The sequence below is a fragment of the Microcaecilia unicolor genome, chromosome 3, assembly GCF_901765095.1.
Source record: "Microcaecilia unicolor chromosome 3, aMicUni1.1, whole genome shotgun sequence".
NCBI lineage: Eukaryota > Metazoa > Chordata > Amphibia > Gymnophiona > Siphonopidae > Microcaecilia > Microcaecilia unicolor.
In genome coordinates this window covers 473134268-473160646 of record NC_044033.1, presented here as the reverse complement: position 1 = coordinate 473160646, position 26379 = coordinate 473134268, and the positions used below count along the sequence as shown (strand labels likewise).

Below are 26379 nucleotides of genomic sequence, written 5' to 3'. Positions count from 1 at the left end.
TCCATTTTATGCAATGAGAACTAGGGGTCCATTTACTTAAGTGCATTGGGGTGTCTTTTACTAAGCAGCGGTAAGCCCAATGCAGGCTTACCACTTACTAAACTGGTAGTTCCCACTTCCAGCACGCACAATTTCTGGTGCTACAAAAATATTTTTATTTTTGTAATGCAGGTGTTTACCCAGCGGTAATTGGGCAGTGCCACATGCTGCTTGGTTACCGCCAGGTTAGCGTGAGTGCCCTTACTTCCACATCAATGGGTAACGGTAAGTGCTCCCCCTGAAATGGCCACACAGCAAGTGCTTCACTTGCCACATAGCCATTTCTTTTAAAAAAGGGGGCCTCAGCACACATCAAAAGCATGCACGGACACCGCAACTTAGTAAAAAGACCACTAAATGTTGCAGTTCCTGTGGCTTAATGCAGAAAATTAATGTATGCTAGCCACAAACCTAACATTTTCATTAACACATGGAATTCCTCAATAAAAACTATGCAAGGGGTATCTTGAAAATCTGACCATTTGTGACCTTCAAGAAATTAATTTGTGGTCCTCTGGTCTAAATGTATCAATTTATTTGGTCTTCCCATCCAATTCAGAGTAGGTTTGATAGGTAGAGTTTCCGAAAATGGCATCTGCCCACTTCTTAATACCTTTATGTTCCATTTTGCAATAGGTGAAATTATGCGTATACGAAAGACATGTTTTGCCCATTCTTAACAAGCTCCAATATTTGCCAATTGAATACAAAATATGATTTTAAACCCTTTATCCTAAATATATATCACCTTGTACTATACCCTAGTTAAGGCACTTGTGTTCATTTCAACAAGTGGTGCTAATTGTCCTAATCCAAAATTTATTACACTGATTTAAATTACCAAGAAAACAAATAGGCAATCGATCTACAAGGTCCAGAATGGAAAAAAGAAGCAGTAGATCTCAAAAAATTCCAAGATGTGCGAAATGTACAAAATGTTCAATTTCTTCACCACTAAAAAAAAAATACATACATAAATAAAAGCTTTTAATTATTTATGTATTTTAGTGGTGAAGAAATTGAACATTTTGTACATTTCGCACATCTTGAAGTTTTTTTGAGATCTACTGCCTCTTTTTTCCGTACTGATTTGAATTAGGCAGCAAGCTTTGGGATGCTATTCTATATGATAGGAAATAGCAATTAAATTATTTGGAATGACTTTTTAACTGAATGTATTATTCTTTCTAAGATTTGAAGTTTGTTGTACATTTTTAAAGAAGGCCCATTTTACATAGAATGTAGAGATCAAAATTGAGATGTTCAGGCTGGGAATTGTTCAATTCCATCAATATTTTAGAAAAACAGCTCTTCCAATACAGAACTTTTTCTAGAATACCTGCAGGAAGGCACTTTTAATTGCCGGTATGTACAGCAGGAGCAGCCATTTTAGAAATATAGGTAAAATGAATGGCATTAACCCAGGCGGAAGTGAAGAGTACCACCAATTAAATAGTGAGGCCACATTTTTTGAGGTAGAAATAAACAGCGGGTTAAGCAGAATAATTCCATCAATCCCTCCTGTGAGGCTTTGGTGAAAAATAAAACTTTTTAATTATCTGTAAACGGCTGTGATGTGAATTTCCTTCGTGAATGGGAAGAACATACCCCCTGCTGAAACTCTCAAAAACACTGCATGGTTTAGATCTCAATGTGTAAATAGCAGCTTTTTAAAAATACCTATTTATATGGGTATGTGATTTATACATGTAAATGCTGCTATTTACATGTGGAGATGCTTTTAAAATAGAGACCATGGTGTTATTCTGTGTGCACATTTACAGGAAGAAGTGGTTCAAAAGGTTTTATTATTCTTTTTTTAATTTTAGCATTCTGAATATGATTAAGAGTTTTAAAATTGTAATTCAACTTGAGCTTGTCTATGAAGGTGTAAAATTAAACTGAAATAAATAATAATGTATAGACTTTTAGCAACCAGATCTACAAGGTGTTGGTGCATATACAGTACCAAGTGTTTGAATTGAAATGGTATGTGTAATTCTAAAATCATAAGAACATATGAATAGCCATACTGGGTCAGACCAATGGTCTCATCTAGCCCAATATCCTGTTTTCAACAGTAACCAAGCCAGGTCACAAGCACCTGGCAGAAACCCAAATAGTGGCAACATTCCATGCTACCAATCCCAGGACAAGCAGTAGCTTCCCCATGTCTGTCTCAATAGCAAACTGTGGACTTTTCCTCCAGGAACTTGTCCAAACCTATTTTAAACCCAGATACGCTAACCACTATTATTACATCCTCCGGCAAAGAGTTCCAGAGCTTAACTATTCATTGAGTGAAAAAATATTTCCTCCTATTTGTTTTAAAAGAATTTCCATGTAACTTCCTTGAGTGTCCCCTAGTCTTTCTACTTTTGGAACAAGTGAAAAAATCAATTCACTTCTACGCATTCTACACCACTCAAGCTTTTGAAGACCTCAATCATATCTCCTCTCATCTGTCTTTTTTCCAAGCTGAAGAGCCTTAACCTCTTTAGTCTTTCCTCATATGAGAGGCGTTCCATCCCCTTTATAATTTTGGTCACTTTTCTTTGAACCTTTTCCAATTCTGCTATATCTTTTTTGAGATACGGTGACCAGAACTGAATGCAATACTCAAGGTGAGGTCACACCATGAAGCCGCTGCACACTGTGCAGAAGATTTCAGTGTACTACTCACAATGACACCTAGATCTTCTTCTTGGGTGCTGATCCCCAAGGTGAACCCTAGTATCAACTAACTATGATTCAGATTATTCTTTCCAACGTACATCATTTTGCATTGGTCCACATTAAATTTCATCTGCCATTTGGATGCCCAGTTTTCAAAATTCCTAAGGTTTTCCTGTAATTATTCACAGTCTGCATATGTTTTAACAACCTTGAATGATTTTGAGTCATCTGCAAATTTAATCAGCTCACTGAGGGGTCCTTTTACTAAGCTGTGGGAAAAAGGGCCCTTCGCTGGTGGCAGGGGCTGTTTTTTCCGAAAGCCAGGGCCCTTTTTCCTGCAGCCAGTAACCCCCCCCCCCCCCACACACACAAAATGACCATATGGTGAGATAACTTACTGATACCCATTCAGGTGGTGATAAGGGCTCTGGCGCTAACCTGGCAGTAACCAGGTAGCACGCGGTGATGCCAGATTACCACTGGGTTAGCGCCACGTTAGCCATTTCTGGGGGGGTTTATTTTTCTCCCCGGAAATGGCACATGCTCAGGGCAGAACTAATGCCAGCGGCCACGTTGGGCCGGCGGTAATCTTGAAAGAACAAAGCCTGTGTTGGGCTTACCGCCGCTCTGTAAAAGGGCGCCTTGATTTCCATTTCATTTATAAATATGTTAAATAGCAATAGTCCTAGTACTGATACCTGCAACACTCCACTATTTACCCCCCTCCATTGAGAGAAATGACCATTTAACCCTACCCACTGCTTTTTGTCCAATAACCAATTCCTAATCCATACCAGAACATTGCCTCCTATCCCATAACTCTTTAATTTTCTTAGTAGTCTCTCATGAGGAACTTTGTCAAAAGCTTTCTAAAAAAAAATCTAGATACACTACATCAACTGATTCATCTTTATACACGTTTATTCACGCCTTCAGAGAAATGAAGCAAATTGGTGAGGCAAGACTTCCCTTGGATGAACCCATGCTAATTCTGTCCCATCAAACTATGTTTATATATGTACTCCATAATTGTATCCTTTATAATAGTTTCCACTATTTTACCCAGCAATGACATCAGGCTTACCAGTCTGTAATTGCCAGGATCACACCTGGAACCCTTTATAAAAATCTGACTTACATTGGCCACCCTCCAATTTTCAGGTTCTATGGATGATTTTAATGACAGGTTACATGTTACTAACATCAGATCAGCAATTTCATGCTTGAATTCACTGAGTACCCTTGGATGTATGCCATCCAGTCCAGGTGATTTATTACTCTTTAATTTGTCAGTTTGGCTCAGTGCATCTTCCAGGTTCACCGAGATTTCTTTCAGTTCCTACACATCATCACCCTTGAAAGTCATTTCTGGTACAAGTAGATCTCTTACATCTTCTTCCGTAAAGATTGAAGCAAAGAATTCATTCAGTTTCTCCACTATGGCCTTGTCCTCCCAGAGTGCCACTTTTGCTCCTTCGTGATCTAATGGTCCCACGGATTCACCTGCAGGCTTTCTGCTTCTGATGTACCTGACAAGTTGTTACTGTGAGTTTTAGCCTCTAAGACAAATTTCTGTTCATATTCTCTTTTAGCCTTCTTTATCATTGCTTTGCATCTGACTTGCCAGTGCTTATTTTGCTTCTTATTTTCTTCATTTGTGTTTTATTCCATTTTTGAAGGATGTTCTTTTGGCTCCAATAGCTTCTTTTACTTCACCTTTTAACCATGTAGCATGCATCTGGTCTGAGCATACATGGTAACATGGAGGGGCATTTTCAAAAGAAACGTCTAAATCAGAATTTGGACGTATTTCAAAGATGTCCAAATTCTGAACAGGAAAGGTCATTTTTGGAAAAGATGGACATCTATCTATTGTGTTAGAAAATAATATGATTTGGACATCTTTGTGATTTGGACGTCCTTTTTTTGGTCCATTTTCGAACAAAAGACGTCCAAATGCAAAGCATCCAAAACAGAGGAGGAGTGGCTTACTGGTTAGTGCAGCAGGCTTTGATCCTGGCAACATGGGTTTAATTCCCACCGCTGCTCCTTGTGACTTTGGGCAAGTCAAAAGCACAAGGGGCATTTTTGGATATGACATCTAAGTCTGAATTTGGACGTTTTTTGTAAAACATCCAAAATCAGAACAGGAAAGGTCATTTTCTACAAAAAAGTCTATCTTTTCCTTTTGAAAGTGCTGTTTGGAAAAATGTTTTGTGATTTGGGGGAGTAAGGGGAGGTGAACCCCAAGTCTCTCCAGTGGTCATCTGGTCATTTGAGGCACCGCTTGTGTGGAATAAAGGAGTAGCCTAGTGTTTAGTGCAGCAAGCTTTGATCCTGGGGAACTGGGTTCAATTCCCACTAAAACTATTCATTATAAAAAGAGGTCTAGCTGAAAACATCAAAGTTTTAGTTTTGGACGCCTTTCTTTTGTACCATTATTGCTGAAAGATGTCCATGTCTTAGGAATGCCCAAATCCCACCTTGAACACGCCCAACACGCCCCCTTGAGATCTGAACGTCCTTCTGATGGACTTCAGAGAAAGACTTCCAGAAAGAGGTTTTGATAATACTGATTTGGACGTTTCTGTGAGATAAACGTCCAAATGCTGACTTATGTCATTTTTTGGATGTCTATCCAGCTTATAATTGAAAAAGAAAAATGTCTATATTGCGACCCAAATCGGGAGATAGACGTTTATCTCACAAAAACGAATAAAGCGGTATAATCGAAAGCCGAATTTGGACGTTTTCAACTGCACTCCGTCGTGGATGCGGACAAAGTTGATGGGGGCATGTTGAAGGTGGAACTGGGGCGTGGTTATCGGGCGATCAGAGATGGGCGCCTTTCGCCGATAATGGAAGAAAAATATGCGTTTTTAGCGAGAATTTAGGGCACTTTTCCTGGACCCTGTTTTTCCACGAATAAGGCCCCAAAAAGTGCCCTAAATGACCAGATGACCACTGGAGGGAATCGGGGATGACCTCCCCTGACTCCCCCAGTGGTCACAAACCCCCTCCCACCACAAAATATGCCGTTTCACAACTTTTTATTTTCACCCTCAAATGTCATACCCACCTCCCTGGCAGCAGTATGCAGGTCACTGGAGCAGTTATTAGGGGGTGCAGTGGACTTCAGGCAGGTGGACCAATGCCCATCCCCCCCACATGTTACACTTGTGCTGGTAAATGGGAGCCCTCCAAACCGCCCTCCCAAACCCACTGTACCCACATGTAGGTGCCCCCCTTCACCCCTTAGGGCTATAGTAATGGTGTAGACTTGTGGGCGGTGGGTTTTGAGGGGGATTTGGGGGGCTCAACACCCAAGGGAAGGGAGCTATGCACCTGGGAGCTCTTTTACCTTTCTTTTTGTTTTTGTAAAAGTGCCCCCTAGGTTGGTGTCCTGGCATGTGTGGGGGACCAGTGCACTACGACTCCTGGCCCCTCCCACGAACAAATGCCTTGGATTTATTCGTTTTTGAGCTGGGCGCTTTCATTTTCCATTATCACTGAAAAACAAAAACGCCCAGCTCACAAATTGTCGAATAAAACATGGATGTCTATTTTTTTTCGAAAATACGGTTCGGTCCGCCTCTTCACGGACCCGTTCTCGGAGATAAACGCCCATGGAGATAGACGTTTTTGTTCAATTATGCCCCTCTATGTCTTTTGAAAATGAGCCTGATAATAACATAGTCTGCCCAACAAGATAAACTCATTTTACATGGTTGTGATACTTTATATGTATATCCGAGTTCGATTTGTCCTTGCCTTTCTCAGGGCACAGACCGTAGAAGTCTGCCTAGTACTGTTCTTGTAGTAAGTTCTAAAGCTAACTTTGAAGCCTCTTAAAATTCTCACTCCAGCCCATCCCTATCTATTTAGTCACGATCAGGGCATAGACTGTAGAAGTCTGCCCAGCTCCCGTTTTGTTTCCCAATTATCGGTGTCACCACCCAATCGCCATGGAACAAGATTCCTTTGTGTTTATCCCATGCATGTTTGAATTCCAATACCGTTTTCATCTCCACCACCTCCCGTAGGAGGGCATTCCACATATCCACTACCCTCTCCGTGAAAAAATACTTCCTGACATTAGTCCTGAGTCTGCTCCCTTTCAACCTCAATTCATGTCCTCTAGTGTCTACCGCCTTCCCATCTCCAGAAAAGGTTCATTTGCGGATTAATATCTGTCAAATATTTGAACATCTGTATCATGTCACCCCTGTTTTTCTTTTTTCCAAGGTATACATATTCAGGTCAGCAAGTCTCTCCTCGTACGGTTTGCAACACAAATCCGATATCATTTTTGTAGCTTTTCTTTGCACCGCTTCCAGTCTTTTTACATCTTTAGCAAGATACGGCCTCCAAAACTGAACACAATACTCCAAGTGGGGCCTCACCAGCAACTTGTAGAGGGGCATCAACACCTCCTTTCTTCTGCTGCTTATATCCCGCTCTATGCAGCCTAGCAACCTTTTGGCCACGGCCATCGCCTTGTCGCCGTATTGTATTCAAAAATAGAAGATGGAATTTTTGAACAGTGTCCATGCCTGATTTAGTGTCCTAACCTTTGCAGCCAATCCTTTTATCTTCTTTTTCCTCATTTACTATAGTCACCCTTTCAAAATGTAAATGCAACTAAAGTAGATTTTCTTTGTGGCTTCAATCCAGATAGTAGCTCAATCTTGATCAAATTATGATCACTGTTTCCCAGGAGACCCAACATCATTACATCTCATACTATGCCCTGCATGCCACCAAGTACTAGATCTAAAATGGCTCCCCATCTTGTTGGTTCTATAGTTAGACACACTACTGAAAATGTATCTCTAGGTTTGGCTATTGTGTAATTGCTGTAAAATCCATTTCTTGGCAGCTTGAATGATGTTCTATATTATTCTGAGCTACAATTTTCTTGGCAGTAGATGCTGGTCATGTGAGTCATATCCAAGTCTCCTGCATGGCAGTATAGCTACTTTCACTAACCCATTGGGTCATTCTTTGATTCAAATTTCTTGTATCAATTGAATTTGTTCTACTATTTCATTGAGATTAATACAGTGGCATAGCCAGGATGGATAAGTTGGTGGGGTCTGAGGTTAATGTAAATGGCCACTAGGCAGTGGGGATGTTGGCACATTTCTCCCCTACTTGGCATATTCTGCTGCTATTGACTGGGTGGACTTGATTGAAATGGGGCTTTATTACCAACCAGCAGTAGGGCTACTGTTGTGGTAGCATGATGCGAATCGGCCTTACAGCTGGGCTCTCCTAGGAGCCCGGTGATAGTTCCAATTCTGCCAAGCACCATTTCCAGTGCTAGAAAATTGCTTTATTTTTTAGCACCAGTGGATGGGGAGTAGGCATGCACAGCAATAATCCTAAATATGAGGTGGTAAGGGCTCCGGCAGTAAATGGCCGCACGCCAATTTTTTAAGTAGTGCTTGGGCATTTACTGCTTCAATTGGGAAAATGCTCTTTTACCTGCTGCAGTAAAATGTGGTCTTGGCGTGGAAATCCCATGCACTGACACCATCGTGGGCCACCTTTTACCACTGCTTGGTAAAAAGGCCCCAAAATTTAAAACCTAGGAATGTGCAAATGTTTTTATATAATGTAAATCAATAAATTCTCTCTAATGACATCTGGTAAAAGCCTTTGAAACAAGGAAATTTTGTTCAGAAGAAACACAAAAATGTGAAAGAATAACAAGAAAAAGCAGTTTTGAAAAAAAGCAGAGTATTATTCAAATGTATTACATGGAGAGAGACAAAATAAGACAGCGAATGAAACAGATCAGTAATAAGTCACCAAAATTGTCTTGCTTATTTGAAACAAAGAGAATACCTTATTCCTTTTAAAGAGTTACTTAATATGAGAGGAACGTAGATGCTGACACAAATCTTGATTTTAAAATAGTAGTGCTTTAATATGCTGACATACACATGCCAGCCGATATTCAAAAGATTTAACTGGCTGCCGAACAGTTAAATCGCTTGTTCGCGGCTATCAGGTCATTTTTAGTGGCACTTAACTGTTTATCTTCATTGAAATGACCAGTTAGTGCCAAATTCAAAAGTGGATAACTTGTGGCATTCCAGGGGTGAAGTCATGTTAAGCACCGAAATTCAGCCCTTCTCCGCATAAGTAAACTGCTTAAATTGGGCCACATAAATAGCAGTCCTATCTTTAAGTGGTTTGGTTTATGTGGTCAAGGGCTGAATATTGACTAAGGGGTCTTTTTACAAAGGCATGCTGAAAAATGGCTTGCGGTAGTGTAGGTGTGGTTTGTGGGCGCGCGCCGATCCATTTTTCAGCGTGACTTTAAAAAAGACTTTTTTTTTGCTGAAAATGGATATGTGGCAAAATCAAAATTGCCGTTCATCCATTTTGGGTCTGAGACCTTACCGCCAGCCATTGACCTAGCAGTAAAATCTCATGCAGTAACCGGACAGTAATGATCTACGCACGTCAAATTCCACTTGACGCATGAACAATACGCAGGGCCAAAAATAAAAAATATTTTTCAGACACGTGTATAGAACGTGCGCCAAAATGAAATTACCGCAAGAGCCACATAGTAGTTGGGCGGTATCTCCATTTTGGTGCGCATTGGGCACGCATAGACACTTATGCGACTTAGTAAAAGGACCCCTAAGCCTGCTATGTATTAGCCATCTCAAAAAAAAAAGGATATTATATCTGGGAATGACACCGGTGGCGGGCAGCAAAGCTCACCGCTCAGCTGAATATCAAGACGAATATAATTTCTGGATTGGAAATGCATTGGGCTTTGTACATGAAGAGAGCAGCTTACTTAAACTTTTCTGCTATTAGAGGCCTTTCAAAAATTCAATGTCTCTGTTCCTTAGACCTGTTTGGTGAGAAGGAACACAACCAGAGTACTACCAATAACACTGAACAACTTTTAAATTAAATACGGTAGCAAATGTTAAAGAACAAACTGAAGCTGTGTTTGCTAAATATTTATTTCCATATTTCCATATTTCCATATGGCCTATGCCTGGATGCGCACAGGTCCATTTTTCAGTGCACCTGCAAAAAGGGCCTTTTTTAGGCGAAAATGGACGTGTGGTAAAATAAAAATTGGCACATGTCTGTTTTGGGCCTGAAACCTTACCATCACCCATTTACTTAGCAGTACAGTCTCATGCGTTAACCGGGTGGTAATCGTCAGCATGCGTACACTGCCGATTACTGCACGGTTAGCACCGCATGCCAGAAATTTTCCAGCGCACATAGTGGACGCAAATAAAAAATGAAATTACCGCCTGGGCTACGCAGTTGCTGGGCAGTAGTTCCAAATTGGCACGTGTTAGGTGCGTGTAGGCACATACGAGACTTAGTAAAAGGGCCCCTAAGTAATCTACCACAATGTCTACTCATTTTCAGAAAATTTGCGCATCCCCTAACACAATGAGTCAGTATGTAGGGGTTGAGCAAATTGGCTAAGGATGATATGATACTGCAGTGCAATAGTTAGCTAGTCTTGATTCCGATTTTAAATCTGAACTGATTGGAAATAGGTGGCAGTTTTTCTCTTCGTTCTAGTTTTGTAAAAATGTGGAATACATTTTGTCTGGGCTTCCAAGATAGTATTTTTAAATAATGTCCATGTCTGATTTTAAGTCCTAATGTTTGCAGTCAATCCTTTTAGCTTCTTTTTAACCACTTTCCTCATTTTGTCATAGTCAACCTTTCACAAATTAAATGCTGTTACAGTAGATTTCCTTTGTGACTTCACTCCAGATATTAGCTCAGATTTGATCGTTAAGATCATTGTTTCTCAGAGGACCCAACACTGTTACCTCTTGTACTATGCCCTGCATTCCACTAAGGACTACATCTGAAATAGCTCCTCCTCCTCTTGTTGTTTCCCAGACCAGTTGCTCCAAGAAGCAGCCATTTTACCTATGGAATTTTACATCCCTAGTGCTCCATCATGTAACATTTATTTTATCAACAGTGGGGTAACTGAAACTACCCATTATAATAATGTGGCCCAATTTGCCAGCTTTCCTATTTCTGTAGGATTTCTTCTGTCCTGGTGGATGGTAGTACAGCCCCACTAGTATACTCTTTCCCTTCACCCACGGAATTTCTATCCATAATGATCCCACACTGCTTTCTGTTTCATGTAGAATGTTTATTTTGTTTGACTCAATTCCCTCTTTAACATATAGCCCAAGCCTTCCATCCAATTTGATCCACTCTCATTGTGACATAATTTGTACCATATTAACATAGTGCCCCATTGATTGTCCTCCTTCCACTAGGTCTCTGAGATGCCTATTATATCTACCTCTTAGTACTGTATAACTCTTCTATATTATTTTTTAGACTTCTAGCATTTATATGCAGACACTTCAAATTGTGTTTTTTCCTTGCATCAACAAGCTGCTTAGAGGTTGAGAGGGGTAATTTGCATCCTTTACTCTGCTCTCTCCTTTAACACTTTTGACTTTCTTTCACCATTGTTGAAAACTCTCTATTGGGATTCCTTAAATGCCCTGTTTTAATAGTATCCTTCAAGGATACTCCACACTGAACCATGAGCTCCCGGGTGACTGTTGGCTTCCCCCAGCCCAATTTTAGTTTAAAAGCTGCTCTATCTCTTTTTTAAATGTTAGTGCCAGCAGTCTGGTCCCATCCCAGTTAAGGTGGAGTCCATCCTTTCAAAATAGGCTCCCCCTTTCCCAGAATGTTGCTCAGTTCCTAACATATCTAAATTCTTCATCTGTGCACCATTGTCTCAACCACAAATTGAGACTTCATATTTCTGCCTGCCTCTTGGTTCCTGCACGTGGAATGAGGAGTATTTCCAAAAATGCCACCCTGAAGGTTATGGATTTAAGCTTTCTACCTAAGAGTCTAAATTTGGCTTCCAGAACCTCCCTCCCACATTTTCCTATGCCATTGGTACCCACATGTAATCAAGACAGCTAGTTCCTCCTCAGCACCATCTAAAATCCTATCTAGGTGGTGCGAGAGGTATGCCACCTTCACACCAGGCAAGTAAATGGCCAGGCAATCCTCACATCCAAGAACCACAGAATAATTTACATGCCTAATAAGTGAATCATCAACTACAACAGCTGCTCTAACCCTTTCCTCCCAGACCCAAAATGTTCATTATTGCAGACAGCACGGACTGCACGATTGTATTAGCAAATGATTTTGTACTCCTATTTGAAGTATTCTATGTCCCTCTCATCAGATATCTCTTGGACATCTGTCTCCTGGGCCTCCCTCAGGCTATATGAAAGAAAGAGCTCTTTTTACTAGACTCATCACTGTGTTCATGACAGCTAGTATTCTCATCTGATGATTGCTCAAAAATAACATGTTTAATCTGCAGCTGCATTTTCTGCCTATCCAACCACAAATAAATGTAACCTCTGGCATAATCATCCATATCAGTAGTTCACAAACCTGGTCCTGGAGGCACCCCAACCAGTCAGTCCCTCAGGATACCCATAATGAATATTCATAAGAGAGATCTGCATGCACTGCCTCCACCTCATGCAAATCTATCTTATGAATATTCATTGTGGATATCCTGAAAACCTGACTGGCTGGGGTGCCTCCAGGGCCAGGTTTGGGAACCATGATCCATATCCTTGTGCAATTTCTTCATTTGACCTGCCTAGTAAAAGAAGCAATGTGAAATTAGAGATCAAGTGTTTATTTCAGTAGGATTTAGCACAGTAGAGCCCCAGATTATTTGTATTCAAATTTGAATTTTATTTATTTATTTAAAATATTTTTAGTCCGCTTAATCAAAAGTTCTTAGTGGATTACATAAGAACATACATATATTTTTTAAAAAAACAACAGAAAACATAAAATTTTCATAACAATCACACTATAGAAGGCAATAAATTAATCAGTCAATACTGTATTACTCATCACCCGAACTAAAAGCTTTCATAAAGAGCAATGTTTTAAATTCTCTCTTAATTCTTTAAAATTTGTCATATTTCTCAGTCTAAGAAGTTTATTCAAATATATAGGTCCAGCTATATAGAAAATTTTATTCCTGTATTCTTCTGATCTCAACACCTAACTGAATGTTCCACAAAAAAAGAGAACAATCTTAAAACAAATAGTGGAAAATATATATCATTGCAATCAAATAAACAGAATCATTACATCTCTCACAATCAATAATGGAGTAGAAAAGACCTAAAAAAAAAAGCCAGTGGTGCTAAATTTATTTTTTAAAAAGCATCCACTATGGCTGTAAATCATCATTGGCCAAAACCTCAAACTTTTTATAAATTTGATCTCAAAACATGATGTGATAGAACATCAAGCAATAATTGACTTTCAGATCTTAACGAACAAGTAGGCTGATAAATATGCTGTTTGGCTGCCAGAATCTTAGGGGTCCTTTTACAAAGGCACATTAGGCTCTATGCCCGTGAAGTGGTTGCCAAAATGAGACTACCACCTGGTTGATACATTTATTTATTTCCTCCCACGCACAGCCTTTCTGGCAGTAATTGGCAGTTGGCACGCACTGACTGGTCTCCATGCATGGAGTGGAGGAGTGGCCTAGTGGTTAGGGTGGTGGACTTTGGTCCTGAGGAACTGAGTTCAATTCTCACTTCAAGCACAGGCCACATTGAGCCTGCCATGAGTGGGAAAGCACAGGGTACAAATGTAACAAAAATAAAATAAAATGTAGCGGTAACAAAAATAAGAAATAAAATGTAGTGTGTGAGCCCTTACCACTAGATCAATGGGTGGAGTTAAGGGCTCAGGCTGGTTTTAGGCATGCACTTGTTTCCCATCCTACTAAAAAAAAAGCCCTTTTTTGCAGATGCGGTAAAAACTGGCCCGGCACATGCTCAAAACATGCGCCCACACCTCCGCAGGCCACTTTTAAGTAAAAGGGCCCCTTAGAGACTTGTATCAATATCTTAAAAATCAAACACAGAATCTTAAATTGTATCCTGTACTCTATGGGCAGCCAGTACAAACAGGAGAAATATGTTCACATTGACTGGTACCTGTCAACATCCTGACCATTGAGTTCTGAGCGATTTGGAGGGCTTTAATTTGGAATTTCTGTAAACCCAACAGTAGTGCATTTCCATAATCAAAACAAGGAGTTATCAAACTTTGCACCACTGTCCTAAAATTCTCCCAATTTAACAAACGTTTAAAGTGGCTCACAAGCTGCAATTTATAACAAACATCCCTAATAATCTTTTGTACATGCATTTTCATGATAAACCTTCATCCAATATCATATCTAAATCTCTCAATTGTTGCTCAATAGGAATATTTTCATCATTTAATTGAAAAACGGTTGGAATTTTAGGAGAATCATAGAATGAGAACAATAAAATTTGTGTCTTATTAATATTTAATTTCAGACTGTTTGCAGCCATCCAACAATTAACTGATTTTATAATCAACTATTACGCCGAATACAAATAAGGTATTCGGGGCCGAATCGAATCAAAATATGAATATTCAGAACAGCCCTAGCACATACATTTGCATATAAATATTGGTATTGCAAACATTTTCCCTCTCATTCTATATAGTGTGCCAAAGGTTAGTCACCAATTTGGCAAGTAACTTCCATGCTACAGTGGTAGTTATGCATCAAAACAGTGGTGAAACAACTGGTGTGTGTATAAGTGCACTTAGACATTAAATTGGAGCCTAAGTGCTCTAGCGTGTAACTGCAAGGGTGACATTCACATAGGAGGGGACATTCGTGTGAGAAACCATTATATGGAAAGATAATCTCTAGCTGTAGATATATGGAAAGATTACACCTAGAGGTATAGATATATACAATTCAGTGTTGTATAGTAACGAAGTAAAAGTAACACATTACAATACTTAAGTAAATATTTCAGTACTTTTACTTGTTACTGAGTACATAACAAGAATGAGCACTTTTACTTGTAATTATTTATTATTTATTGCATTTGTATCCCACATTCCCCCCACCTATAATGAAACAGTGTGACAAGGCGGTGGCCGTAGCTAGAAGGTTACTAGGCTGTATAGAGAGAGGTGTGACCAGCAGAAGAAAAGAGGTGTTGATGCCCCTGTACAAGTCGTTGGTGAGGCCCCACCTGGAGTATTGTGTTCAGTTTTGGAGGCCGTATCTTGCTAAGGATGTAAAAAGAATTGAAGCGGTGCAAAGAAAAGCTACGAGGATGGTATGGGATTTGCGTTACAAGACGTATGAGGAGAGACTTGCGGACCTGAACATGTATACCCTGGAGGAAAGAAGAAACAGGGGTGATATGATACAGACGTTCAAATATTTGAAAGGTATTAATCCGCAAACAAACCTTTTCCGGAGATGGGAAGGCGGTAGAACGAGAGGGCATGAAATGAGATTGAAGGGGGGCAGACTCAAGAAGAATGTCAGGAAGTATTTTTTCACGGAGAGGGTGGTGGATGCTTGGAATGCCCTCCCGCGGGAGGTGGTGGAGATGAAAACGGTAACGGAATTCAAACATGCGTGGGATAAACATAAAGGAATCCTGTGCAGAAGAAAGGGATCCTCAGGAGCTTAGCCTAGAATGGGTGGCAGAGCTGGTGGTTGGGAGGCGGGGCTAGAGTGGGCAGACATATACGGTCTGTGCTGGGGCTGGTGGTTGGGAGGGGGGACTAGTGCTGGGCAGACTTATACGGTCTGTGCCAGAGCCGGTGGTGGGTGGCAGGGATAGTGCTGGGCAGACTTATACGGTCTGTGCCAGAGCTGGTGGTTGGGAGGCGGGGATAGTGCTGGGCAGACTTATACGGTCTGTGCCAGAGCCGGTGGTGGGTGGCAGGGATAGTGCTGGGCAGACTTATACGGTCTGTGCCAGAGCTGGTGGTTGGGAGGCGGGGTTGGTGGTTGGGAGGCGGGGATAGGGCTGGCCAGACTTATACGGTCTGTGCACTGAAAAGGAAAGTACAAATAAATAAAGTAGCACATATGAATTTATCTTCTTGGGCAGACTGGATGGACCGTGCAGGTCTTTTTCTGCCGTCAACTACTATGTTACTATGTTATTTGCAGGCTCAACATAGCTTACATAGATTTGTTAACATTGTCATTTCAGGATATCAGATACCTTTAGTACTGTCTAGCGATCAAAGGAAGGGAAGAGAGAAGAAGGAAGAGAGTGATAGGGTAGTTATAGAAGGTGGGTGTTCATTATTGAGTGGGTTGGTGAGGTGACTTATTAAGGTAGTAGGCTCTCATTGTAGGCCTTGTTGAAGAAGAATGTTTTCAGAGATTTTCGAAAGATAGTTGTTTCTTTGATTGCTTTCAAGTCTGCAGGTAATGCATTCCATAACTGCGTGCTCATGTAAGAGAAGGTAGTGGTATGCATCTGCTTGTATTTAAGTCCTTTGCAGCTGGGGTAATGCAAGTTGAGAAATTTTCTGGATGATTTTGTGGCGTTTCTGGAAGGTAGGCCCACTAGGTTTAGCATGTATATTGGGGCGTCTGCATGAATAATTTTGTGTACAATCGTGCAGATCTTGAACGCAATGCGTTCCTTAAGTGGGAGCCAATGTAGTTTCTCTCTTATGGATTTTGCACTTTCATATTTTGTTTTTCCAAATATGAGTCTGGCAGCCGTATTCTGGGCAGTCTGGAGTTTTTTCTCTACCAATTTTAAGTACTTTTACCTCGTTACAATTCGGTTTTGTTACAAGTAACATGGGGACCGAAAAACTCAATTTTTCTCCCACTCCTCCTCTTCACACAGTTCTGAGGCAGGGACATAGCTATGGATCCACCCAGTATCAGCTCAGGCCCACCCTGTCTGTCTCTGATCACCACCAATCAGGTGCCTCTTAGGCGCTGGTTACAGTGCACAGCAACAGTAAGTTACACCGGCATTAGAGCTTCAGCCTCGTGCCAGAGAAAGCCTCCTCTGAACTGCCTGTGTCCCCTCAATGCATTGCAGCTGAAGTTGCTGTTTGCTGCTGCTTCTCTAGGAGACCACACACACTACCAGACACAGTGAGCCAGTCTACTACTGCTGCTACTACTACTACTAATCAGTTCAGGAGGAACCGGTGAAGAAACTTGCAGTTGCGGAGTTCTGTTTGGCTGAACTTAGGCAAGCAGGCAGCAGAGCCAGGGCTGGCCTCCCGAGTACAACTTAGCCTGCTGGTCCCCCTCCTCCCCCATCCTGTGCAGGTAGTGCAGGGTGGTACCGCTGATGCTTCTGCACTGAGAAATCTGGAAAGTGGGCTGTCATTAGCCCCATCCTTCTGAGCCAAGTCTACAGTTCTCCCTGGTTCTGCAGCACTACAATTACTTGGAACCAACTGCACACCAATCAAGGTCTCATCGGGGCAGTAGGAAGCTCAGCTCAATAGGTTAAGAAAAAAGTTTTATATTTAATGTTGTTTGTGGGCTACTGGGCTTCCCACCAATATTAAATATAAACCTTTTTTCTTTTTTAACTTGGCCAGTGCAGAGCCCACCCCTACCCAGAACAGAAGCTTTATATCTTAGGTGGGGGTGGATTCTGCAGTGCCCAAGTTAAAAAAAAGGTTTATATTTAATTTTAGTGAAATTCTATTCTGGAGTAGGCTCTATTCTGCCCAAGTTAAAAAGAGATAGGGTTTATATTTAATATTCGTGGGTTTCTGGGTGGGGGTGGACTCTGCAGTGCCCAGATTAAAAAAAAAATGTTTTATATTTAATGCTGGTTAATTTATTGTGTTCACTGCTGTGATACAACTGCTATTAGCAGCATATCAAATTTAGGGCCCTTTTACAGAGTGGCATTAAGCCCAATGCAGGCTTACTAAACGCCAACCTGGAACTACTACCGGCTGAATGCAGGCGCCGGCGGTAGTTCCAGCCCCGGCGCATGTCAATTTCTACACTATGTAAAATAGCTAGATATTTTCCAGCATGACGCTAACCTAGTGGTAATCAGACAGCGCTGCGAGTTACCCAGTTACTGCTGGTTTAGCGCGGGAGCTCTTAATGCCACCTCAATGGGTGGCGTTAAGTGCTGCCCCCGCACAGCCATGTGGTAAGTGAAATCTTACCACATGGTCATGCTGTTTTTTGGCCTTTTTACCTGCTGTGGTAAAAAGGGCTCCAGCGTGCAGCAAAAAGGGCCCCCGCCACAAGCGCACAGCCCTTATACCGCAGCTTGGTAAAAGGACCCCTGAATAAACACACACAAACATAAATATTTGTAGTCGCAGTACATTTTACTCAAAAGTATTATATTAGGCACTTAGGAGCCCTTTTACTAAGCTGTGGTAAAAAGGGACCTGCGCTAGCATCAGTGCATGCTTTTGATGCGCGCTGAGGCCCCCTTTTACCACAGTGGATAAAATGCTGTATTTTTTGAGGAAAAGAAATGGCCATGTGGTAAGTGAAACACTGTTGTGTTTGAAAATAGAATTCTATGCAGGCAATGGTTTTTATCCTGATTTGAGCGCTATTTGTGTGATCTACCAAAACATCATATCAGCTCCAATTGACAATATTATCAACAGTTTATATTGTAACCCCTCTTCCCTAGATTGTGATTGAAGTGGAAGGTTAGACCTTTCAATGCTTCTTTAGAGTCTGGAATGGTCCCTGAAGACTGGAGAAGGGCAGATGTGGTTCCTCTCCACAAAAGTGGAAGAAGGAAGTTGGGAGCTACAGCCTGGTTAGTCTGACCTCTGTGATGAACAAATTAATGGTGTACTTAGATTTTAGCAAAGCCTATAAAACAGTTCTGCATAAGTGACTGATAAATTAGCTAAGTGCCCTTGGCCTGGTCCCTAAAGTGACTGATGGGGTTAGATTCAAGTTGAGTGGAAGGAGACAGAGGGTATTGGTAAATGGAATTTACTCCAAGGAAATGGATGTCATCAGTGGTGTGCCACAGCCCTTTTCTACACCTTTGTGAGTGATATTGTGGAAGGGATGTCTGGTAAGCTTTACCAAATTTTATAATTGGGTAGACACTCCTGATGAGGAGGGAGTCTAGAGAAACTTGAATGGTCCAAAAATTGGCAACTAATATTCAATGCTAAAAAATGTAGGGTCATGCATTTGGGCTGTAAAAATCAGAGGGAACAGTATAAAATAGGGGGTGAAGTACTTCTATGTACGTTAGAAGAGTGGGATTTGTGAGGTGATCGTATCTGAGGATCTTAAGATGGTCAAACAGAAAAAGTGACAGTCAAAGTCAGAAGGATGCTTGGGTGCATATAGAGAGAGCAATGGCCAGCAGGAAAAATGAGGTGGTTAGGTCCCCTTTGGAATATTGTATACCATTCTGTAGACCGCACCTTCAAAAATATACAAAAAAGATGGAGTCCGTCAGAAGGCAACTACTAACATGGTCAGTGGTTTCCGTCATAAAGTGTATGTGGTCATATTTATAGATCTCAATATGTATACTCTTGAAGAAAGGTGAGTGAGAGGAGATAGGATAGATACATTAAATATCTCCATGGTATAAATGCACAGGAGGTGAGAAAGAAAACTCAAACATGAGAGGGCATAGGATGAAGTTAGAAGATTTTAGACTCGGGATCAATAATAAAACAATTTTTTAAGAAAAGGGTGATGGATGCATAAAAGGAGACTAATTACCTGTTAATATCTCTTGACTATTGCTGTTTAATTGTTACTTCCTATCTTATTCTCAATTCATATAATTGCATTTTATTGCACTGTAGCCATACTACAGATTTATGTAAGCCACTTTGAGCCTGCAATCAGTGGGAAAATGTGGGATATAAATGTAATAATCAATAAATAAATAAAATGGCCTTCTGCTGGATTTGGTGGTGATGAGAACTGTATTTGAATTTAAGAAAGCATGGGATAAGCATCTGGGATCTCTTAGGAGAGGAAGAGAAAGTAGATGGTATGGATGGAGAAACTGTATAGGCTATCAGGCTTATTTTCGAAAGAGAAGGGCACCCATCTTTTGAAACAAATCGGGAGACGGGCACCCTTCCCTTAGGGTCAACCAAATCGGCATAATCGAAAGCTGATTTTGGGTGTCCCCAACTGCTTCCCATCGCAGGGATGACCAAAGTTCCTGGGGGCGTGTTGGAGGCATAGCAAAGGCGGGACTGGGGCATGCCTAACAGATGGGCGTCCTCGAGCGATAATGGAAAAAAGAAGGGCGTCCCTGAGGGGCACTTGGCCGACTTTACTTAGTCCATTTTTTCTTATGACCAAGCCTAAAAAAAGTGCCCCAACTGACCAGATGACCACCGGATGGAATCAGGGATGACTTTCCCTGACACCCCCAGTGGTCACTAACCCCCTCCCACCCTGAAAAAAACAACTTTAAAAACTTTTTTGCCAGCCTGAAATGTCATACTCAGGTCCATCGCAGCAGTATGCAGGTCCCTGGGGGGGGGGGGGGGGGGGGGGGGGAGATATGTGTGTGTCAGCAGAGGCATAGCAAAGGTGTGAACGTCCTTCTTTCAAACATTTTGGACATCCTGAACTGCCCCCCCCCCACAAACACAGGGACAGTCAAATTTCAAGGGACTGAAGTGGAGTGGAGGAGTGGCCTAGTGGTTAGAGCACTGGTCTTGCAATCCAGAAGTGGCCAGTTCAAATCCCACTACTGCTACCTGTGATCCAAAATCCAAATAAATAAAGGGGATGTCAGAGGCATAGCAAAGGCATGGACATCCTTCTCACAAAAACATTCACATTTTGACATTCTCAACTGCCGTCGCAGGGATGGAGGCATAGTGAAGGATGTCCTTCACCCATACAAGTCCTGGGGACAACCATCTCTAAGGTTGACCATATTATCGAAACGAAAGATGTACGCCCATCTTGTTTTGATAATCCAGGTTTCCCCGCCCCTTGCTGGACCCATCCTGCGAGGATGTCAGCAGGAAAACTTGGGCATCCCTTTTGATTATGCCCCTCCACATGACCTTTATCTGCCATTATGTTTCTTTCATATGTCTTATTTTGGTTGTTTGCAGACAGTAAGTTAAACTGACTCTATGATATACTACCAGTCATTTCCTACATTTAGTGTTCCTGGAGGGCTCAAAATACAAAATAAGGGTGTTAAGGTGGATTTGTACCTGGGTCCCTTTATGTGAAGTCTACTGCACTGACGACTAGGCTGCCCCTCTGCTCTGCTGGGTTGTCTGTGTGGCTAGTTTACAAGGAATGGTGCCACACAGCCATCCCTTTGGCTTGCATTTGAGCGTTTTTCTATAGAACTTTTTTTTTTAAATGGTATCTAAAGATATATGTACTAAGCACAAAACGTCTAGAAAATTGCAATTTTTGAAACCAAAAATAGACATTTTTCTGGTTCAAAAATTGCTGTGTTTGGGATGAGATTTGTAGATGTTTTCTGTAAAACATCTACAATTGTACTTGGGTGTCATATCTAAAATGCCCCTCTTTATGTCCTAACTCATATCACTGAGAGTAATAAACAACTAGACTATTTTTGGGAAGCAGGTATGCGCTGTCTGAACTATGCAAGTCCCCTTGATGTATTAAAGAAGAAGGCCCACAAGTACTACTAAAGAATGGCTTAATTTCTCTTCAAATATGTAGGGAATGAAAGGACTAGTGCTAAGAACCAAACTGGAGTGTATAGGAAAATACTGATCCCCTTTAAGCATACTCCTTCATAGATTCACTTTAAGAGGCCTAGGCCTGGGAAGCTCAGCCTGGAGGGTGTGGGTCATCCAGGGGAAATAAAAGTCCAGGATTGGGGAAAATCAGAAAGGCCCAGAGCAGGTGGTCCAGCATCTACAGTACTTCTGCAAAACATGATTGAAGGACCAGAGGGATAGCCATGAGGTAGGAAAAGCTTTTACTTTATAAACTCTGTGCACAATGTCATTCTTTTGTGATCTGATAGGGACCAGACCCTCTATATTGCTTGCAACTGAACTCCAAGTTACATTGTGTATACTCCTGTGCTAAATGAATCTGTGAAGAACACGTTTCTGTGTGTTTTTCATTTTGAACCACAAAATTAAGCATTTATGTTCACTTATCGACCATGATCTGGCTGTGTTTGTGAAGGCTCCTTGCCCTATGTCCGCTCACACTATCACACTAGCGATTCATGGCACGATAATACTGACAAAGTCAATTGAATGGACGTAGTCAGCATTGATGCACGGGAATTGCTAGTGTGGTTTGGAGGCCCTAACTGACCTAGAAATTCACTACCAGTTGTAGAGGGCACCATTTTAAATTAGAAGACTGCTAGAGCTTCTAGAGCTTAAGTGACAATTTAGTGAACAATAGAAATGAAAGTTATGTCTTGTTTTTCAAATTTGATTGTTACAATTGACTGTCCCAGTGGTACACTTCTTTTACAGGAGGTTCAATTAGCCTTGACATCATTACCCTTCCATCAAGATATGTAATATTAAACATAATATCTTCTGGCAATTGTGTGCTCTACTACAAGGAGCTCCACATGAATGGTAAGACTGTCATATAATACAGCCTAGAATGGTTAGCTGTACTTTACTGCAGATTAGAAAAGAGATTACAATATGTTTTACAGAATTTCCACACATGAGATGCAAATAAAGCCACACAGAAAAATATCACATTATGCAAATGTTTCTTTCATTCTCTAAAGCACTGTGATTAAGTTTTCAATTTACTACATTCAGAAAAAAAAATCCAAAGAAAACATGTTGATGTAAAGAGCTATCATTGGTGGGAGAAAATCAAATACATGGCATACAAGAAAATTATATGAAATCTCATTTCTTGTATAGAAAATCTATCCAGACCTCTAGCTGTAAAGAGTTGTTAATTTGAAAAACAAAAAGTAATAATGTATTGTATTTGGAAGTTATACCTTACCTCCCTTCGAAGAATGCAGTGGACCATGACAATGACAAAGCCTTGCAATGAATCAAATACTGCAAAGAGTATCTGAAATAAGATTGATCTTTTATCTGTCATGGCCAGAACTGCAGACATCCACGTAAGTGCAAGAAGTGGCAAAACAACACAGGAACTCCAAAGTGATGCCCTAATAAAAGACAAAAAGGAAAAGGGCTTTCTTGTAGTCATCTGGAACACAGTATTCTTGAAAATCATAGTTAAAGATGCTAGCTCAATATTTTAATCACATCACCAAAAAATTCTGTTGCTTTACTTTTAATGCAACAGTCTTGGTGAAATAAACAACCAGACTGCAGTTGCCAATTAAAAGAAAGAAAAAAAAAAATACCATATATGAGCTTATATACGGTATACGTATATATAAATATTTAAACATATTTCTGTGCTCTTAATATTAGCATACACACATTTTCTCATAGTTTTTTTTTTTAAATTTTTTAGCGCATGCAATTTTAAAAAATTTGTAACAAGAAGATGTAAATGATTAAGACTAACATGGCATTACTGGCGGTGGTGGCTGACAAAGCTGTTGTTGAAACTACTCCACACTTGGCACATTTGAGCGTCAACCCGCTATGAGGCTCACTCATCTGACTGCAAACAAACAGAACACCCACAAAAAGAACAAGATATTGAAATTTTACCATGGACATTGTTTTATTTTTTAAAATAAGATCTCATGCAAAAAAAAAGCATCTTTATTAAAAATAAACGTGTTTCGTTGTTCCAAAAATGAAAACTTGCATTTAATACTGTACTTTGTGTTCTAACATCAACTGCTTAAAATACGGGCTTTCAGTTCATGCAGAATCTCTGTCTCTCTCCTGCTAGGTGGAAGGTTTCCATTTTCTGGATGTTTAGTACACTAATGGATTCTAGTATCCCTGGATTCTATAAAGGGCACCCAAATTTAGGTGCAATCCCGAGATGTGTGCAACTTAACCAATTAGGGGTCCTTTTACTAAGGTGCGCTAATTGATGTAGTGTGCAATAATAATGATTAGCATACTCTAAATGATAAGATGCCCATTATCCCCTGGATTCTACATATGGCACCTGAAATTCCACACGGAAACTGAAGCATATTCTATAACAATGCCTATAACTTAATTGGTTAACTAGCTAATCAGCACTGTTAATTGGATATTAACAAGCAATGATCAGTACTAATTGGCATTGAGATTTGTGTGCACAACTCACTAAGTGTATGCTATAATGTGGGGTGCCTAAAGTCTAAGTTGCATAGTTGAAAAGGGGGTGTGTCCATTGGTGGGGAATGGGTGGTTCTAAAATTTTTGTGCATTATAGAATTCACCCATTCTGTGCCTAATTTAGGCATCAGGATTTACACCAAGTAAAACATGACCTAAATGGACATGACCAAATTTGGTTGTATGGCAAGCCGCTCAGTGTATTCAATATACTGCGCAGAACATTAAGCCTATTCTATTAAATTTAGGCATACTTTACAGAATACGCCTGGGCATATTTTTTTCCATATGGATTTTCAGGCACCATATATAGAATCTAGTCCTATGTTCCTATGGGTATCTTATTATTTAACATGCTAATCATTAGCACACACTAAATCTGTTAGCACATCTTAGTAAAAGGACCCCTTAATGAGCCAATTTCTGTTAATAACTGGATGCTAACAATCCATTATTGATGTTAATTGTCACTAATTTTGGATTTGTGCATGTGCATCTGCCAGCATGCTATTCTTTAACCCTGGGCACCTAAATCTCATAGAGCATAACTCAAAAGGGGGCATGGTCATGGAAGGGGCATACAGTGGTGGAAATAAGTATTTGATCCCTTGCTGATTTTGTAAGTTTGCCCACTGACAAAGACATGAGCAGCCCATAATTGAAGGGTAGGTTATTGGTAACAGTGAGAGATAGCACATCACAAATTAAATCCGGAAAATTACATTGTGGAAAGTATATGAATGTATTTGCATTCTGCAGAGGGAAATAAGTATTTAATCCCTCTGGCAAACAAGACCTAATACTTGGTGGCAAAACCCTTGTTGGCAAGCACAGCGGTCAGACGTCTTCTGTAGTTGATGATGAGGTTTGCACACATGTCAGGAGGAATTTTGGTCCACTCCTCTTTGCAGATCATCTCTAAATCATTAAGAGTTCTGGGCTGTCGCTTGGCAACTCGCAGCTTCAGCTCCCTCCATAAGTTTTCAATGGGATTAAGGTCTGGTGACTGGCTAGGCCACTCCATGACCCTAATGTGCTTCTTCCTGAGTCACTCCTTTGTTGCCTTGGCTGTATGTTTTGGGTCATTGTCGTGCTGGAAGACCCAGCCACGACCCATTTTTAAGGCCCTGGCGGAGGGAAGGAGGTTGTCACTCAGAATTGTACGGTACATGGCCCCATCCATTCTCCCATTGATGCGGTGAAGTAGTCCTGTGCCCTTAGCAGAGAAACACCCCCAAAACATAACATTTCCACCTCCATGCTTGACAGTGGGGACGGTGTTCTTTGGGTCATAGGCAGCATTTCTCTTCCTCCAAACACGGCGAGTTGAGTTCATGCCAAAGAGCTCAATTTTTGTCTCATCTGACCACAGCACCTTCTCCCAATCACTCTCGGCATCATCCAGGTGTTCACTGGCAAACTTCAGACGGGCCGTCACATGTGCCTTCCGGAGCAGGGGGACCTTGCGGGCACTGCAGGATTGCAATCCGTTATGTCGTAATGTGTTACCAATGGTTTTCGTGGTGACAGTGGTCCCAGCTGCCTTGAGATCATTGACAAGTTCCCCCCTTGTAGTTGTAGGCTGATTTCTAACCTTCCTCATGATCAAGGATACCCCACGAGGTGAGATTTTGCGTGGAGCCCCAGATCTTTGTCGATTGACAGTCATTTTGTACTTCTTCCATTTTCTTACTATGGCACCAACAGTTGTCTCCTTCTCGCCCAGCGTCTTACTGATGGTTTTGTAGCCCATTCCAGCCTTGTGCAGGTGTATGATCTTGTCCCTGACATCCTTAGACAGCTCCTTGCTCTTGGCCATTTTGTAGAGGTTAGAGTCTGACTGATTCACTGAGTCTGTGGACAGGTGTCTTTCATACAGGTGACCATTGCCGACAGCTGTCTGTCATGCAGGTAACGAGTTGATTTGGAGCATCTACCTGGTCTGTAGGGGCCAGATCTCTTACTGGTTGGTGGGGGATAAAATACTTATTTCCCTCTGCAGAATGCAAATAAATTCATATACTTTCCACAATGTGATTTTCCGGATTTAATTTGTGATGTGCTATCTCTCACTGTTACCAATAACCTACCCTTCAATTATGGGCTGCTCATGTCTTTGTCAGTGGGCAAACTTACAAAATCAGCAAGGGATCAAATACTTATTTCCACCACTGTAGGTGGGTCAGGGGCAGTCTTATAGAATAGCGCCATTTATATGCCCAAATGCTATGGACTGGGCACTTGTATTTACACCAGATTTCAGCTAGCATAAATGCTAGCACCCAAATTTGGGGGTGGGGATCATGCTCAGCCCAGAGCACCCTTTATAGAATAGCGCTTAGTGCTGATTTATTCCATACCATTTTTTCACTGTCATTTTCTGAATCTGGCCCTTAATACACTGAAACAGACTACTGTAATCGGTAATTTGCCTGTTTAAGAGTGTTAAACTGTGCATTACTAAAATTTTCTGTCAGGGGCATGGCATGGGTTGAGAGTGTGCATGGAACCATTAGCTACCTGGTGCTTTACACTTACCCCATGCTAACTAGCTAA

General features: G+C 41.0%; 1 protein-coding gene across 1 annotated transcript in view; it reads right to left on the bottom strand.

Annotated features, from left to right (window-relative positions):
- Positions 1-26379, bottom strand: part of ADGRB3 (adhesion G protein-coupled receptor B3) — a 1672438-nt gene that overhangs the window by 104572 nt on the left and 1541487 nt on the right. Inside the window, exons 23-24 of the mRNA XM_030199002.1 lie at positions 23108-23206; positions 22568-22739 (exon numbers count right to left, since the gene is read on the bottom strand). Coding sequence (XP_030054862.1) covers positions 22568-22739; positions 23108-23206 — 271 coding nt within the window. The remainder of the gene's footprint in view (positions 1-22567; positions 22740-23107; positions 23207-26379) is intronic.